At 39.3% G+C, this 17,526-nt stretch overlaps 1 protein-coding gene and 1 pseudogene across 11 annotated transcripts in view; both read right to left on the bottom strand.

Annotated features, from left to right (window-relative positions):
* Positions 1-17,526, bottom strand: part of CFAP70 (cilia and flagella associated protein 70) — a 134,474-nt gene that overhangs the window by 14,353 nt on the left and 102,595 nt on the right. For 9 of the 11 annotated variants that reach the window (XM_078345557.1, XM_054242307.2, XM_054242303.2 and 6 more), the window contains one exon: positions 16,031-16,132. In XM_078345557.1, the coding sequence (XP_078201683.1) occupies positions 16,031-16,132 (102 nt within the window). Of the gene's footprint in view, positions 1-13,806; positions 15,845-16,030; positions 16,133-17,526 lie in introns of those variants that run through there. The other 2 variants (XM_054242305.2, XM_078345560.1) reach the window with 1 other exon arrangement.
* LOC144578530 (uncharacterized) lies at positions 14,660-15,536 on the bottom strand (annotated as a pseudogene).

Here is a 17,526-nt window from a genome sequence, read left to right as displayed (position 1 = left end):
ATGAGATTTAGGTGGGGACACAGCGAAACCATATCAAACGAGGTTTCACCATGCTGTCCAAGCTGGTCTCAAACTCCTGGATATATGCAATTTACCCACCTCAGCCTCCCAAAGTGCTGGGATATAGGCATGAGCCACCACGCCTGGCCTATCTTTTTGATTTAAGCTATTCTAGTGAGTGTGTAGTGTGGTGTCAATCTGCATTATTTTAAGGAGTATTTTTTAAATTTTTTGACATAATTTCAGATTAAGTAAAAGTTATAAAAACAGTTCTCTCTTCCTTCCCTCAGGAAAGAATACATGTACTGTATATATGAATATATACATTAGTCCCCCTTATCTAGGTTTTGCTTTCCACACCTTCACTTACCCAAAGTCAATCTTAGCCCACCAGGATATGAAAATATTAAATGGAAAATTCCAGAAATAAACAATTCATAACTTTTTTTTTTTTTAATAAAAGGTTTTATTTTATTTTATTTTATTTTTTTTTTAGGAAGGAAGGAAGGGAGGAAGCGGCGAGGGAGGGAGGGAAGGGAAGAAAGGAAATCAAGCAATGAAAGAGACATTGCCAACCTGGATCTAGAGGTTTACAAGTTGATTTCTTTTTTTTTGAGAGAAGGAAAGAAAAAAAATAAAATAAAAAATAAGTAAAGGAGAGGAAGAAAGAGAAAGAGAAAGAGGGAGAGTAAATGGAAATATTGCTTTATTTTGAAAAAAATTGGGTATTAATAATGGCCAATCAATGTTTCATTTAAACTTATGGGTAGGTGTGATGTGGTATTGACAAGAATGTATATTTTGTGTAATTGAAGTGGAGAGCTCTATAAATATTTATTAAGTTTACTTGTTCTGGATCTGAGTTCGAGTCCTTGATATCCTTATTAATTTTCTGTCTCATTGAAGCTAAGTCTCCTATCTGGGTGTTAGGATCGTTAGCTCTTGTTGTTGCATTGATCCTTTTACCACTATATCTTTGTTGCTTTAAAATCTATTTTATCCGATACAAGAATTGCAACTCCTGCTTTTTATTTATTTATTATTTATTTTTGCTCTCCATTTGGTTGGTAAATCTTTCTCCATCCCTTTGTTTTGAGTCTTTGTGTATCCTTGCATGTGAAACAGGTCTGGATGTAACATGCCATTGGGTTTTGGCTGTGTCTTTTGATTGGGAATTTAGTCAATTTAAATTTAGGGTTACTGCCATTTGATGTTGACTGGCTGTTTTATCCATTCGTTGGTGTAAATTCTTCTGTATGTTGGTGCTCTTTACTTTTTAGAAAGTGTATTTTTTTTTTTTAATGGCCGATCAATATTTTGAGTGTTTAAAGTGGTTAATGCATATTTTATGTGTTTAAAATGGAGACCTCTATTGTGTGTATCAGCGGCGTTAAAACTGATGGTGCTTTTCTGCCCAGGATTCTCCTGTCGGGCTTCCTTCTTGTTTCCGCAGTAAGCGACTCTGCCTTCCCGGGGCTCCAAACCTCGGTCAGAAGGGGAACCAGTCCCGTTTACTCTGCGCCGAGTGCTGCTGCTTCGAGGTGCCGGCGGAACTGCTGCGCCGACCACGAGAGTCGCACTGGCGACTCGTGTGTTTCCACCACTGGGGGATCTTCTGCTTCGTGAGCGACCAGACTTTGTCTGAAAGTGTGGCGTCCTCTAGTTCTCCGCGCCTTCCCTGAGAGCTGCAATCCGGGATGTTAGCGATCGGCCATCTTGGATCGTTCCGAGAACAATTCATAACTTTGAAATTGCACACTGCTGTTCTGAGGAGTGTGATGAAATCTTGTGCCATCCCTCTCAGGAAATGAGTCATCCCTTTGTCCAGCATATCCCCACTGTAGACACTACCTGCCAATTAGTCACTTCCTAGCCCTCTCAGTTATCAGATCAACTGTCATGGTCTCACAGTGCTTGTATTCAAGTCACCCTTATTTTACTTAATAATGGACTTAAAGCACAAAAGTAGTTATGCTGGCAATTTGGATATGCCAAAGAGAAGCCATAAAGTGTCTTCTTTACATGAAAAGGTGAAAGCTCTTGACTTAATCAGGATAGAAAAAAAATTGTATGCTGAGGTTGCTAAGATCTGTGGTATGAACTTATCTTCTATCCATGAAATTGTGAAGAAGGAAAAATAAATTGTGGATATTTACTAGCACCCATGGGCTATTAGGGAAAAAAGTATTAATTTTAAAAAGAAATTCATGCATAGCATATATAGGATTCAGTACTATCCTTCATTACAGGTATCCACTGGTGGGGTGTCTTAGAACATATTCCTGGGGGATAAGGAGGGATGTGTGTGTGTGTATGTGTATGTGTGTGTGTGTGTGTGTGTGTATAAAAGTTAGAAAAATATAGAAAAGTTAAAAATAAATAGAAAAGTTAAAATAGATATGTTTGTGCATGTGTGTATGTATATATATGTCTCCACATTATCCACAGCATAATTTTTTGTTAAATAATACACCTAACTTTTCCTGAACATTTGCAAGTAAATTGGAGTTATGATTCAATGTTAATGCTTTAGGGTGTGTTTTCTAAAATCAAGGATATTCTCTTATATAACCACAGTACAATTTCACAATCAAGAAGTACACTAGTATTCTATCAGGAAGTGTACTAATAATATCTAATAGATAGAACACTATTCTAATAGGAAGTGTACTAATAATATCTAATAGAACACTATTCTAACAGGAAGTGTACTAATAATATCTAATAGATAGAACACTATTCTATCAGGAAGTGTACTAATAATATCTAATAGATAGAACACTATTCTAACAGGAAGTGTACTAATAATATCTAATAGATAGAACACTATTCTATCAGGAAGTGTACTAATAATATCTAATAGATAGAACACTATTCTAATAGGAAGTGTACTAATAATATCTAATAGAACACTATCAGGAAGTATACTAATAATATCTGATAATAGATAGAACACTATTATCTAATCTACAGACCTTATCTATATTTTTCCAATTGTTCCAATAATATTATTAATTCATTTTTCATTTACTCATTCATTTATTTGAGACAGGATCTTGCTCTATCGCCCAGCTGGAGTGCCGTGGCATGAACACAGCTCACTGCTGCCTCGACCTCCTGGGCTCAAGCAGTCTCCCACCTCAGCCTCCCAAGTAGCTGGGACTATAAGGTGCCCCCATGCCCAGTTAATCTTTTTAACATTTTGTAGAGATAAGGTCTCACTATGTCACCCAGACTGTTCTCAAATTCCTGGACTCAACCAATCCTCCTGCCTTGGCCTACCAAAGTGCCAGGATTACAGGCATGACCACCACGCCCAGGCCAATAATGTCCTTTATAACAAAATAAAATCCAAGATCATGCATTGTATTCATTATTTGTGTCTTCAGTTTCTTTTAATCTGGAATAGTTCTTGAGTCTTTGTGTTTCGTGACATTGGCTATTTTTTTTAATGCATGCATCCCCGCTGCAAAGGGGTACAGCACCCATCGGCATGCACCAGCTCCAGAGCCACCACAGCCATCCAAGTAGGACAGAAGTGAGTGACCAAAGGAACCACAACTGATTCAATGAGCCATTTGCAGCCTCACTGCACCAGCCAGGCACACCCAGACATGCATGGCTCAATCAAATACAGAGAACTATTTTGTAAACTATTCCCCAATTCATGTTTGTCTGATGTTCCCTCATAATCATATCAGGTTATGAACTCTTAACAGGAATACCACAAAAATGTTATGTTCTCAGTGTATCATATCAGAAAGCACAAGCTGTTTATCTCAATACTTGTGATGTTAACTTTGATCATTTATTACATTGCTGTCGTTTTCCTACTCTAATGTTACTATTTTCCACTTTGTAATGAATAAGTATCTTGTGGGGAGATACTCTGAGACTATGAAATATTCTCTTACTCTTTGAACTTTTCAACCATAATTTTAGTATACATTGATGATTGTCCACTGAATCTATTATGATGGTTTCCAAATTGCAATTTTCTAATTCCATCATTCTTCATACATTTAGTAGTTGGACTTTTACTATAAGCTTTCCTTTCTCTACCACTTATTTGTTTAATTATATCACTGTGGGCTCATCCATTCTTATTTGTAATCCTTTTCGACAGTTATTTATTTGGATGCTCAAGTTTTCCTTGTTTTGGACAGTGGGCTCCCCTACTTTAAGCTAGTTCCTATTCCTTTTATTTTTTTTTTCCTTATGCCTTTTTGATATGTGCCAGTCTTTCTTTGAACATTTTTAACTTTCTGACTCAACAAGACATCTCAGACTCATCTTTTACTTTCCTTGCACTAGGTCTGGAATTTCTGGCCATCTTCCAAGAAGCCTCTGGTCCCCCCACAACCCCTTTCCTTCTAAATTGGACAATGTCCTCATTTCTTAAATGGACTTAGAAACCAAGACCTGAGCATTAGACGTGCTTATGTCCCCCACTACCGCTATTTATTTTTGAGATATAGGACACATATGAATATATTTCTATAAATACACAAATATTTCTATATATCAATTTATACCTATGCTTTATTTAATCTATCAAACCATGAGCTCTTATTAGTATCTCCCATTCTGATCCACCACTACCAGGTCATTCTATCCTTCTTGTTTCCGTATTTGTGACTTCCTTTGAAGCACAGTGAAAAATGTGACTCCCACTGTCTGCAACATAATTATTTGTTAAATCATAGAATAGTAATTTCAGAACTGCTAATTCATGCCTAAAACTATACTCTAAAATGAGTACTAAGGTTTTTTCTCTTTAGCCTGGTATATAGTATGTATTAGTCTACATTGCAAAGAATGTTTTCAAAAGTACCATGAGTTAATTATTTTTCTGCACTGTCAGTGTAATTATGTTATTCATTTAAAATACAATTTTATTTGGTTTTGTTTGTACGTAATTATGTGCTCTCCCCATTTCTTGCTGATTTTCTTTTTAAAAAAATATATGAGCCTGGCTCGGTGGCTCATGCCTGTAATCCCGGCACTTTGGGAGGCCGAGGCGGGTGGATCATGAGGCCAGGAGTTCAAGACCAGCCTGGCCAACATGATGAAACCCCATCTCTACTATAACTACAAAAATTAGCCAGGTGTGGTGGTGCATGCCTGTAATCCCAGCTACTTGAGAGGCTGAGGCAGGAAAGTTGCTTGAACCCAGAAGGTGGAGGTTGCGGTGAGCCAAGATTGTGCCATTACACTCCAGCCTGGGCAAGTGAGCTAAACTCCATCTCAATATATATATTTTTGAAACATTGGCATGGTCCCAAAAGTCAGAACTCTATAAAAAGGGACAATCACAGTGCCATCCCCCTCATTTCCTCCCTTCTCCACCCATGCCCACTCATGTCCTACAGAATCTACTCTCATTAATCTCTGGTTTATCCTTCCTGTGCTTCTTTTTACACTAAAGAAGAGATTCATATGTATTTTCTTCCTTTTCTTCTTTCTTATACAAAAGGTCATATAATCTTGCACTTCACTTTTTTCACTTAACATAAACTTAAAATCATTCCACATCAGTTCATAGAGATCTTCCTCATTATTTTTTTAGCTGCATAGTATTCCATTATGTGAATATACCACAGTTTATTTAAATATTCTCCCATGTTTAATAAATAAACTCCATGGACATTTAGGTTGTTTCTATTATTTTGCTATTGCAATAATGCTGTAATTAATAACTTGTGCACACCTATTTTCAAATTGTTAGAGGAAGAGCAACAGGGTAAATTCTACAAAACTCCAGTTACTTTTAAATACTATCTACTCAAAACCTAAGTTTCCATGTATATGTGGGTCTGTTTCGTCTGCCAATTGTTTCACTTATCGACTCTTACATTAATAGCACTCAGTGTCAATTACTGCAGCTTCATAATAAGGCTTGATATTTAATAGGAAACCCCTTGCTCCTTATTCTTTTTTCCAGACTGTTAATAGGTTTTTTTTTTTTTTTGGTCTTTATTCAACCAAGTGAATTTTAGGGTTTATCTCATCAAGTTCCTTGAAAATCTTATGTCATTATTTTTATTAGACTTATCTTAAACTTAGATATTAATTTAGAGAAAACTTTCATTTTATGTCATCAAAACTTCTTGCCCATGGACATGGTTTATCTTTCTATTAGATTTTCTTTAACAATAAAGTTTTATGATTTTCTCACACAGGTCTTAAATGGAATTTTAAAAATTAGACTTTCAAATTGATTATTCCTGAAGATACCTCATTTTGATAATATTGATTTTTATATTGATCTTTTATCAAGCAGCATTGTACACCCACTTCTTTGTGTATATCTTTATTGACTACATTTATGTGATTCAAAAGTCAAAAGGATATAACAAAGCATACATTGAGTTTTGCTTCCACCCATCTCCAATTCCACCGATTCCCCAACCCCTGCCCTGACTAGTAACCATTATTGTTAGTTTTTTATCTACCATTTCAGTACTGAGCTGTTTTATTACATCTTTCAGTTTGCTTGTAGATTTTCTTGGGTTCCTACCAAATCTTTTTACCTTCAATTTATTTTATGTGTATATGTATGTGTGTTATTGCCTTAAAGGAACCTCCAGTATAGTTTCAAGTAGAAGTAATAGTTCCTTATCTTGTTCCTGACTTCAAAACGAATGCTTCTAACTCTTCACCATTTCATAAAATAGTATAGATTTTGGGAGATGTAGTTTCACATTTTAAAAAAGCTAGTTTTGGTGTTTCAGAGGTACGGTTAAAAAAAAGAAAAAAGCTAGTTTGCTTTTTTAAAACTTATAAATGGGTATAAATTGTAGCCAATGATTTAGTTTTTTAAAATGATTAATGGAATAAGAATAGCCAATTATTTTGCTTATACCCATTACTGGAGATAGGGAAAAAAAAAAAAAAAAGGATAGCCAACGATTTTAATTTAGTCTCCATCTTGCTGCTAATATTATTTATGTCTTCCCTTTTTAAAGAAAATTCTTAGTCATGTAAGAGCTTTGTCTGTTCACTGGTCTGCAAAAATCAGCTCCTAATTTTGTTAATCCTATTATGTCCTGGTTAAAATTTTCAATTATTTCTATTCCTTACCATTTTCTCAATTATAATTTCTTTGGGTTTCCTTGCTTTCCCTCTATTACTTTATTTAAATAATTAATTCATTGATTTTCAATCTTTGTTTCCAATATATGTATTTAAGGCTATAAATTATCCTCTATTGCTTTAATTTTATCCTATAATTCTAATATATATTGGCTTTGTTTTTATTCAGTCTCATTTCAGTTATTTACTGAAGTATAACAAACCAACCCAAGACTTAATGGCTTAAAACACAATGTGTTATTTCTCAAAATTCTACAGGTAATTTGGGCTGTTCTGCTGGTTTTCCCTGAGATCACTCATGCAGCTGAGGTCATATGATAATTTGGCTAGGACTGAAGGGTCCAAGAAAAGCTTACTCAAATAGGAGTTAATGTTGGCTGTTGGCTGGAGTGGTTCAGTTCTCTTCCATGTGGACTCTTATAGCCTTCTAAAGCTAAACTGGGCTTCTTCACAGCACAGTCCCAGAGTTCCAAGAGAGAAAGAGTGGTAGCTGAAGGGCTTCTCAAAGCCTAACGTCTGAGAATTCACATGTCACTTCTACCATATTCTACTGGTCAGGGAAAGTCACAGGTTCAGCTTAGATTCAAGGAGATGGAGAAATGAGAAAGAAACTCCATCTCTTGATGGGAGTGAGTGGCAACATAATATTGCAAAGGATGTGGATTTAATTATGATGGCATAATTAAATAGGGATGATTATTATAAAAATCTACTACAAAAGGAAGGGGTGGAGGCTCATGCCTGTAATCCCAGCACTTTGGGAGGCCGAGGCTGGCAGATCACCTGAGGTCAGGAGTTTGAGACCAGACTAACCAACATGGTGAAACCCTGTCTCTACTAAAAATACAAAAATTAGCTGGGTGTGATGGCAGGTGCCTGTAATCCCAGCTACTTGGGAGGCTGAGGCAGGAGAATTGCTTCAACTCGGGAGGCAGAGATTGCAGTGAGCTGAAATAGCACCACTGCACTCCAGCCTAGGTGACAGAGCAAGACTTTGTTTCAAAAAAAAAAAAAAAAAAAATCTACTACAAAGCCTAATTAGTTTTCTACTGCTGTGTATAACACCCATTTATCATATCACATTTTCCATAGATCAGAAGCCTAATTTATAGTCCTTTGGATATATACCCAGTAATAGGATTGCTGGGTCAAATGGAATTTCTATTTCTAAGGCCTTGAGGAATCGCCACACTGTCTTCCACAATGGTTGGACTAATTTACACTCCCACCAACAGTGTAAAAGTGTTCCTATTTCTCCACATCCTCTCCAGCATCTGTTGTCTCCAGATCTTTTAATGATCGCCATTCTAACTGGCAGTTTTGATTACTGTAGCCTTGTAGTATAGTTTGAAATCTGGTAGTGTGATGCCCCCCGCTGTGTTCTTTTTGCTTAGAATTTATTTGGCTATGCAGGCTCTCTTTTGGTTCCATATGAAGTTCATGGTGGTTTTTTCCAGTTCTGTGAAGAAAGTCAATGGTAGCTTGATGGGGATAGCATTGATTCTGTAAATTACTTTGGGCAATATAGCCATTTTCACGATATTAATTCTTCCTAACCATGAACATGGAATGTTTCTCCATCTGTTTGTGTCCTCTCTTATTTCGTTGAGCAGTGGGTTGTAGTTTTCCTTGAAGAGGTCCCTTACATTCCTTGTGAGTTGTATTCCTAGGTATTTTATTCTTTTTGTAGCAATTGTGAATGGCAGTTCGTTCTTGATTTGGCTCTCTTTAAGTCTGTTATTGGTGTAGACGAATGCTTGTGATTTTTGCACATTGATTTTATATCCTGAGACTTTGCTGAGGTTGCTTATCAGTTTCAGGAGTTTTTCGGCTGAGGCGATGGGGTCTTCTAGGTATACTATCATGTCGTCTGCAAATAGAGACAATTTGGCTTCCACCTTTCCTATTTGAATACCCTTTATTTCTTTTTCTTGCCTGATTGCTCTGGCTAGAACTTCCAGTACTATATTGAATAGGAGTGGTGAAAGAGGGCATCCTTGTCTAGTGCCGGATTTCAAAGGGAATGCTTCCAGTTTTTGCCCATTCAGTATGATATTGGCTGTTGGTTTGTCATAAATAGCTTTTATTACTTTGAGATACGTTCCATCGATACCGAGTTTATTGAGGGTTTTTAGCATAAAGGGCTGTTGAATTTTGTCGAATGCCTTCTCTGCGTCAATTGAGATAATCAGGTGGTTTTTGTTTTTGGTTCTGTTTATGTGGTGAATTACGTTTATAGACTTGCATATGTTGAACCAGCCTTGCATCCCCGGGATGAATCCTACTTGATCATGATGGATAAGTTTTTTGATGTGCTGTTGCAATCGGCTTGCCAATATTTTGTTGAAGATTTTTGCATCTATGTTCATCATGGATATTGGCCTGAAGTTTTCTTTTCTTGTTGGGTCTCTGCCGGGTTTTGGTATCAGGATGATATTGGTCTCATAAAATGATTTGGGAAGGATCCCCTCTTTTTGGATTATTTGGAATAGTTTCAGAAGGAGTGGTACCAGCTCCTCTTTGTGTGTCTGGTACAATTCGGCTGTGAACCCATCTGGACCTGGGCTTTTTTTGTGTGGTAGGCTCTTAATTGCTGCCTCGACTTCTGACCTTGTTATTGGTCTATTCATAGTTTCAGCTTCCTCCTGGTTTAGGCTTCGGAGGACACAGGAGTCCAGGAATTTATCCATTTCTTCCAGGTTTACTAGTTTATGTGCATAGAGTTGTTTGTAATAATCTCTGATGGTGGTTTGAATTTCTGTGGAATCTGTGGTGATTTCCCCTTTATCATTTTTTATTGCATCTATTTGATTGTTCTCTCTTTTCTTTTTAATCTGGCTAGTGGTCTGTCTATTTTGTTGATCTTTTCAAAAAACCAGCTCTTGGATTTATTGATTTTTTGAAGGGTTTTTCATGTCTCTATCTCCTTCAGTTCAGCTCTGATCTTAGTTATTTCTTGTCTTCTGCTGGGTTTTGAGTTTTTTTGATCTTGCTCCTCGAACTCTTTCAATTTTGACAATAGGGTGTCAATTTTGGATCTCTCCACTCTTCTCATGTGGGCACTTATTGCTATGTATTTTCCTCTAGAGACTGCTTTAAATGTGTCCCAGAGATTCTGGTATGTTGTGTCTTTGTTCTCGTTGGTTTCAAAGAACTTCTTTATTTCTGCCTTCATTTCATTGTTTATCCAGTCAACATTCAAGAGCCAGTTGTTCAGTTTCCATGAAGCTGTGCAGTTCTGGGTCAGTTTCTGAATTCTTAGTTCTAACTTAATTGCACTATGGTCTGAGAGACTGTTTGTTATGATTGCCGTTCTTTTGCATTTGTGGAGGAGTGCTTTACTTCCAATTATGTGGTCAGTTTTAGAGTAGGTGTGATGTGGTGCTGAGAAGAATGTATATTCTGTGGATTTGGGGTGGAGAGTTCTGTAAATGTCTATCAAATTTGCTTGTTCCAGGTCTGAATTCAAGCCCTGGATATCCTTGTTAATTTTCTGTCTGGTTGATCTGTCTAATATTGACAGTGGAGTGTTAAAGTCTCCCACTATTATTGTGTGGGAGTCTAAATCTCTTTGTAAGTCATTAAGAATTTGCCTTATATATCTGGTTGCTCCTGTACTGGGTCCATATATATTTAGGATCGTTAGCTCTTCTTGTTGTATTGATCCTTTAACCATTATGTAATGACCTTCTTTGTCTCTTTTGATCTTTGTTGCTTTAAAGTCTATTTCATCGGAGATGAGAATTCCAACTCCTGCTTTTTTTTGCTCTCCATTTGCATGGTAAATCTTCCTCCATCCCTTTGTTTTGAGCCTTTGTGTATCCTTGCATGTGAGATGGGTTTCCTGGATACAGCACACTGATGGGTTTTGGTTTTTTATCCAATTTGCCAGTCTGTGTCTTTTGATTGGTGCATTTAGTCCATTTACATTTAGAGTTAATATTGTTATGTGTGAATTTGATACTGCCATTTTGATGCTAGCAGGCTGTTTTGCCCATTAGTTGATGTAGATTCTTCATTTTGTTGATGCTGCTTAGCATTTAGTGTGTTTTTGGAATGGCTGGTACTGGTTGTTCCTTTCTATGTGTAGTGCCTCTTTCAGGAGCTCTTGTAGCAGGCCTGGTGGTGACAAAATCTCTGAGCACTTGCTTGTTCACAAAGGATTTTATTTTTCCTTCACTTCTGAAGCTCAGTTTGGCTGGATATGTAATTCTGGGTTGAAAGTTGTTTTCTTTAAGGATGTTGAATATTGGCCCCCACTCTCTTCTGGCTTGTAGAGTTTCTGCCGAGAGATCTGCTGTGAGTCTAATGGGCTTCCCTTTGTGGGTGACCCAACCTTTCTCTCTGGCTGCCCTTAGTATTTTTTCCTTCATTTCAACCCTGGTGAATCTGACGATTATGGGCCTTGGGGTTGCTCTTCTTGTGGAGTATCTTTATGGTGTTCTCTGTATTTCCTGGATTTGAGTGTTGGCCTGTCTTGCTAGGTTGGGGATATTTTCCTGGATAATATTCTGAAGAGTATTTTCCAGCTTGAATTTGTTCTCTTCGTCACCTTCTGGTACACCTATCAAACTTAGGTTAGGTCTCTTCACATAGTCCCACATTTCTTGGAGACTTTGTTCATTCCTTTTCGCATTTTTTTCTCTAATCTTGGTTTCTTGTTTTATTTCATTGAGTTGATCTTCGAATTCTGATATGCTTTCTTCTGCTTGGTCAATTCAGCTGTTAAAACTTGTGCATGCTTCGCGAAGTTCTTGTGTTGTGTTTTTCAGCTCCTTCAATTCATTCATATTCCTCTCTAAATTATCCATTCTTGTTATCATTTCCTCGAATCTTTTTTCAAGGTTCTTAGTTTCTTTGCATTGATTTAGAACATGTTCTTTTAGCTCACAGAAGTTTCTCATTACTCACCTTCTGAAGTCTAATTCCGTCATTTCGTCACAGTCATTCTCTGTCCAGATTTGTTCCCTTGCTGGTGAGGAGTTTTGGTCCTTTGTAGGAGGCGAGGTGTTCTGGTTTTGGGTGTGTTCCTCCTTTTTGCGCTGGTTTCTTCCCATCTTTGTGGATTTATCCACCTGTCGTCTGAGTAGTTGCTGACTTTTCGATTGGGTCTCTGAATGGACTCCCAGATTGTTGATGATGAGGCATTTCTGTTAATTGGTTTTCCTTCTAACTGTCTAGCCCCTCCACTGTACAACTGCTGAGGTCCACTCCAGGCCCTGCTTGTCTGGGGTACACCTGTAGCAGCTGTGGAACAGTGAGGGATGCTACCAGTTTCTTCTTCTGCTATCTTTGTCCCAGAATGATGCCTGCCAAATGTCAGTCTGATCAGTCCTTTTTGAGGTGACTCTTTGGATATACAGGGGTCAGGGAGCTTGAGGAGACGGTCTATACTTTATAGGAGCTCAAGTGCTGTGCTGTGAGCTCCATTGTTCATTCAGGGCTGTTAGGCTGCTGCGTTTAAGTCTGCTGCAGCAGAACTCATAAAACCCCTTTTTTTCCTCAGATGCTCTGTCTCGGGGAGTTGGGGCTTTCTTTATGAGTGTCTGTTGCACTATCCTGCCCAGCTAGGAGGCAGTCTAGTCACTATTTGCCTGCTGAGGCTCCGCCCTGCTGGCATGGGGTCCGCCCTGTTGCTGCGGGCTCTGCCCTGCAGCCGCGGTCTCTGCCCTGCTGCCACAGGCTCTGCCCTGTGGCGAAGTCTCTCTGTTATGGCAGGTTGCCTTGGCAATGGCAGGCTGCATCAGCAATGAGAGTGTACCTCAGTAGGGGCGGATTGCCTCAGTAATGGCAGGCGCCCCTCCCCCACCGAGCTGCACCATCCTGGGTTCAGCTGTGCCCACAGTGAAACTCTCCACCCGGAGCGTTTCGAATCGCTGTTTTGTTTGTCCCTGTGGGGGTGGAACCCCACCGTGCCTGCTCACCTGGCTCCCTGCCTCAGAGTGCCTTTTTTTTTTTTTTTTTTTAATTGAACGGTTGGCTCTCTCCCTGGTGTTTCAGTCACCTGCTGTTGGGGCACTGGGATCTGTGTGATTTTCCATGCAGTGAGCCACTGTACTGACTCAAATGCCACTTCCCAGGAATCTCCTGGTCTGGCTCACTGTCCAAGTCCCGTTTAATCAGATGGATATGCTAATCTGCCCTCCCAAATCTCAGATTGCCGGTTTAACAGGGCACCGGACCAGTGTGTTTTGTGCGGAGTGTTGCAGAGTGCCGCTGCACTGCAGCGCCGGCCAAAGCGGCCGCTCCAGCCAAAACAGCTGCGCTGGCATCTTGTTTCTCTCCTACACCTGGGAATTTCCCCATGCTGTGGGCATTAAAGATCCATCTGGAAATGCAGCTTTGACTCACCCTCTGTGTGTTCACTGAGAGCTGCAATCCTGAGTTCTTACCACGCCATCTTGAATCCCCCCTCCTTTTTTTTTGTCGGGACAGTTATTTTTAATAGGTAAAGCACCTATCATGAACTCCCATAATACCCTCCATCCAATATCCCATCTAAATCAAGAAAAGCACCCTCAGCCAGCATGTCAATGGGAAGAAATGATTCAGAAATACTAGTAGAACATCTCCTTCATTAATCTTTGACCTAGTTTATATTCTGATACAATATTGCTCCAATTTTTAGAACTTCCTTTGCAGAGAAAATACACCTAAATATATTATTTTTAAGCATGTTTCAAGTAGAGCTTGCCCAAACTTGGCCCTTCCTTTTTCTATTTTTTATTTATTTTCTTAGACAAAAGAATTTATTATCATCTTTCTACCAAGTCAACATCAGGCATTAAAAAAATGTAAAACAAAGTGAAAAGTATCCTTCTCGACTCATCATAGACCCAGAATCTGCTGGTCACCAACAGCTATCTTCATTTCACCTATTATAGCCAACTTTTATCAGAGAGCTATTATAGAGGCATACTTTTTAACAGAGTATGTCATTTTGTGTTTTATGAATTTTAAAGTTTTTTTGTTTTAAACTTTTATTTGCATTTTCTTTTGCTGAATTATTTGTCTCTTAAGTTTATGCTTCTTGTGGGGTATCTTTTTCTTCTGTACAGTCATCTCCTTCCCTGCTTTTGGAACAATGTGTTTCTTTTCTCTAAGCATCATCTGGATATCACAGGAGGAGTCTGTGGATGGGTTCATCTGCCCATAAGTTCTATAAGTCAAGTGATACATTAATGGGTGCCTTGTTCCCCCTGGATGTGCTCAATAACCAGGGAATATACATCTATACCCTTAAATGCAGCATAACTGCATTTTTAAGCAAATTCCAGTACCTCTTCTGGGCCACCGATGCTGAGTCCAGCCCCAATATTGGTTGTCTTGGGTACAGCTACCAACTCCACCTTCTAAGGTTGCAACATATAATTTATGCATAAGATTTCTCTCCAGTGTGAGTCCTTCCATGTGTTCCAAGGTGTGAGATCTGAAGGCTTTCCCACATTCTTACATTCATAGGGTTTCTCTCCAGTGTGCATCCTTTCATGATATCGAATGGAATTGAAAGAAACAAAGGCTTTCCCACACTGTTTACATTCAAATGGCTTCTCCCCAGTGTGAGTTATTTTATGTGCATAAAGGCATGTGGAACTATGGAATGCTTTCCCACATTCACTACTTCTCCCAGCGTGCGTTCTTTCATGTATTCTCCCCACTGGGGCTTCTCCCCAGTGTGCGTTCTTTCATGTATTCGAAGACTACCAGAATGACTAAAGGCCTTACCACATTGTTTACATTCATATGGTTTCTCTCCAGTGTGAGTTTGTTTGTGGTAAGATACAAACTGAGACACATCAAGGCTTTCCCATGAAAGTTACATTTATAGGGTCCATCTCCACTGTGCATTATCCTGTGTTTTCGAATGCTTGAATGGGAAATAAAGCTTTTTCCACATTCATCACAGTCATAAGGTTTCCCTCCAGTGTGAGCCCATTCATGTGTTCGAAAGTAAGGGAGATCACTGAAGGCTTTCTTACAGTATGTATTTATATGGCTTCTGTCCGTATTTCTGATACTCATATGGCTTGTGTCCAGTGTCAGCTCTGAGGTGCCTTCTAAGGGATGCATGACCCATGCTGACTTCTCCATGTGATTTTACTTAAGGAGGAGTTTTCTTCTTCAGCATGTCATCTAGAATGGGATTTTTGTACTCATCTTCAATTTTCTGATCTTTGTGATTTTACTTAAGGAGGAGTTTTCTTCTTCAGCATGTCATCTAGAATGGGATTTTTGTACTCATCTTCAATTTTCTGATCTTTCAATTTTTTACCTACAGAAGCCACGTTCCTGAACATCTCCTGCATTACATCTCTGTAGAGATTCTTCTGGGAAGGATCCAGCAAAGCCCACTCATCCTGGGTGAAGTTCACATCTACATCCTCAAAGGCCACTGAATCCTGAAACATTGGAGGCTTCAGAGGGTTGTTTCCCTTGGTCATGTTCTCTCTTATTCGGCATAGAATCTAGTTCAAGTTATTTTGCAGAGTTCTGGTTTTTCCGTTATTAAACCACAAGCCATGACTGGGTGTTTCTCATTCAGGAATCACTGTTTGCTCAAGTGAACTCTATTTTTTTTCAAACTCCTTTTCATTTCACAGCTTCCAGGTGTCCTGGCCTCCTCTCCACGGATCCCTCGTACAGTCCAGTCACTTCACAGGCAACCGGGCGACAGAAGCTATGGCGGAGGCACCTGGTCCATCTTGGGGCCAGAAAGCCGAGATCCCGACCTCCCCTCGGTGCAGACGCCCTGGAGTCAGGAGAGAGGGAATGCCAGCCCTTCCTTTTTCATCATGGAAGGGCCAAATGACCAAACCTACAGCTTATCAGATTTCAGCTACCGTGCATCATTAATGGCCATCTGCTGCCCCTTGCTTACTTGACCCCTTACCTCTGTGCCCTAAAAGGGGATTGTGTAAGGATAATAAACACTCACTTTCAGGCAGACCAGAGCCAGATATGCCCATACTTCAGCATTGTAGTTGTTCAATGCATTGGCTTCAGAGAGAGCATCCTCAGCCTCTGTGAGCTCGTCCAGCTTGACAGAAAAAGGAGACATATGAGTTAGTTTAGCTGAAACCACTATGCCCTAATAATACTGGTATACATGACATATACCAACGGTTTTCAAATTTTTAATATTTTTAGCATCAGAACTCTTTTCTTCAAATGCAATCTTATATAGTGGTTCAATATATGAACCAATTAAAAGTAGAACTGCTCTGATTGAAGAGCCAGGTTGGGGATTCTGGAGCCCTGCCTAGTAGGCTCTCAACTTATATCCCTTTCTTCCTTTCCTCTACAGCAGTCCCATCAGGACATCTATAAACCATGGAGCTGCAGGTGCAAGGTTGGAAATCCACAAGAATTCACTCTTATGTGTGCATCATTCAGTGACCCCATACACAGTGGGCTGCAACATACATTGATAGTTTTTTCCTTTACATTGTGCATCCTTTTTTTGAGGTAAAAGTCTTATTTGCCTGTTGAAATACTATTGTCCAGAAAGCTTTCTTTCCCCTAGTATCAGTTATTAACAGCTCAATGCTGAGCAATCAATCCAATATTCAGAGACTCTAGGGTGCTCTCTGAGCTCTGGGCACATGGAAATCGTTATTGCTTCTTAAAACTGAGTTTGCTTTGTAAGACATTCCAAAAGGTTCTCCCCTTCCCCAGTAGAGTATCTCTTCTCTTTTTTCTCTCTCTCTTTTTTTTTTTTTTTTTTTGAGACAGTGTCTCGCTATGTTGCCCAGACTGGAGTGCAGCGGCACCATCTTGGCTCACTGCAACCTCTGCCTCACAGGTTGATTCTTATGCCTCAGCCTCCCAAGTAGCTAGAATTACAGGTGCCTACCACCACACCTGGCTAATTTTTGTATTTTTAGTAGGGATGGGTTTCACCATGTTGGCCAGACTGGTCTCAAACTCCTGGCCTTAAGCAATCTGCCTGCCTCAACCTCCCAAAGTGCTGGGATTACAGGCATGAGCCACTGCACCCAGCCCACTTTTTCTGTTTTAAAATAATAATGGGTTTCTAGGCCCAAGACAAGGTGGAGAACGGCCTTTCACCCATGCCCATACTTTGGTGCCCACTGTAAAGTCTCTGAGACATTAATTCACTATTTAATCAAGCTACATTTGCAGAGGATTTGCTCTGTGTCAGGCAATATGGTAGACAGTGGGAGTAAAAAAATAAAATCTTACGGTCTCAGCTACTCAGGAGGCTGAGGCAGGAGAATCAACCCAGCCTGGGAGGCAGGGATTAAAATGAGCCAAGACTGAGCCACCGCACACCAGCCTGGGTGAGAGAGCAAGACCCTCTCAAATAAAGACATACATACATATATACATACATACATACATACATATATACATACATACATACATAAAATACAATCCCTGCCTTCAAAGAGCTCATTGACAGATGTGTGA

Source organism: Callithrix jacchus, chromosome 12 (assembly GCF_049354715.1).
Source record: "Callithrix jacchus isolate 240 chromosome 12, calJac240_pri, whole genome shotgun sequence".
NCBI classification, from domain to species: domain Eukaryota; kingdom Metazoa; phylum Chordata; class Mammalia; order Primates; family Cebidae; genus Callithrix; species Callithrix jacchus.
Note: the sequence above shows the minus strand (reverse complement) of the source record. Positions and strands in the feature narration are given on the sequence as shown.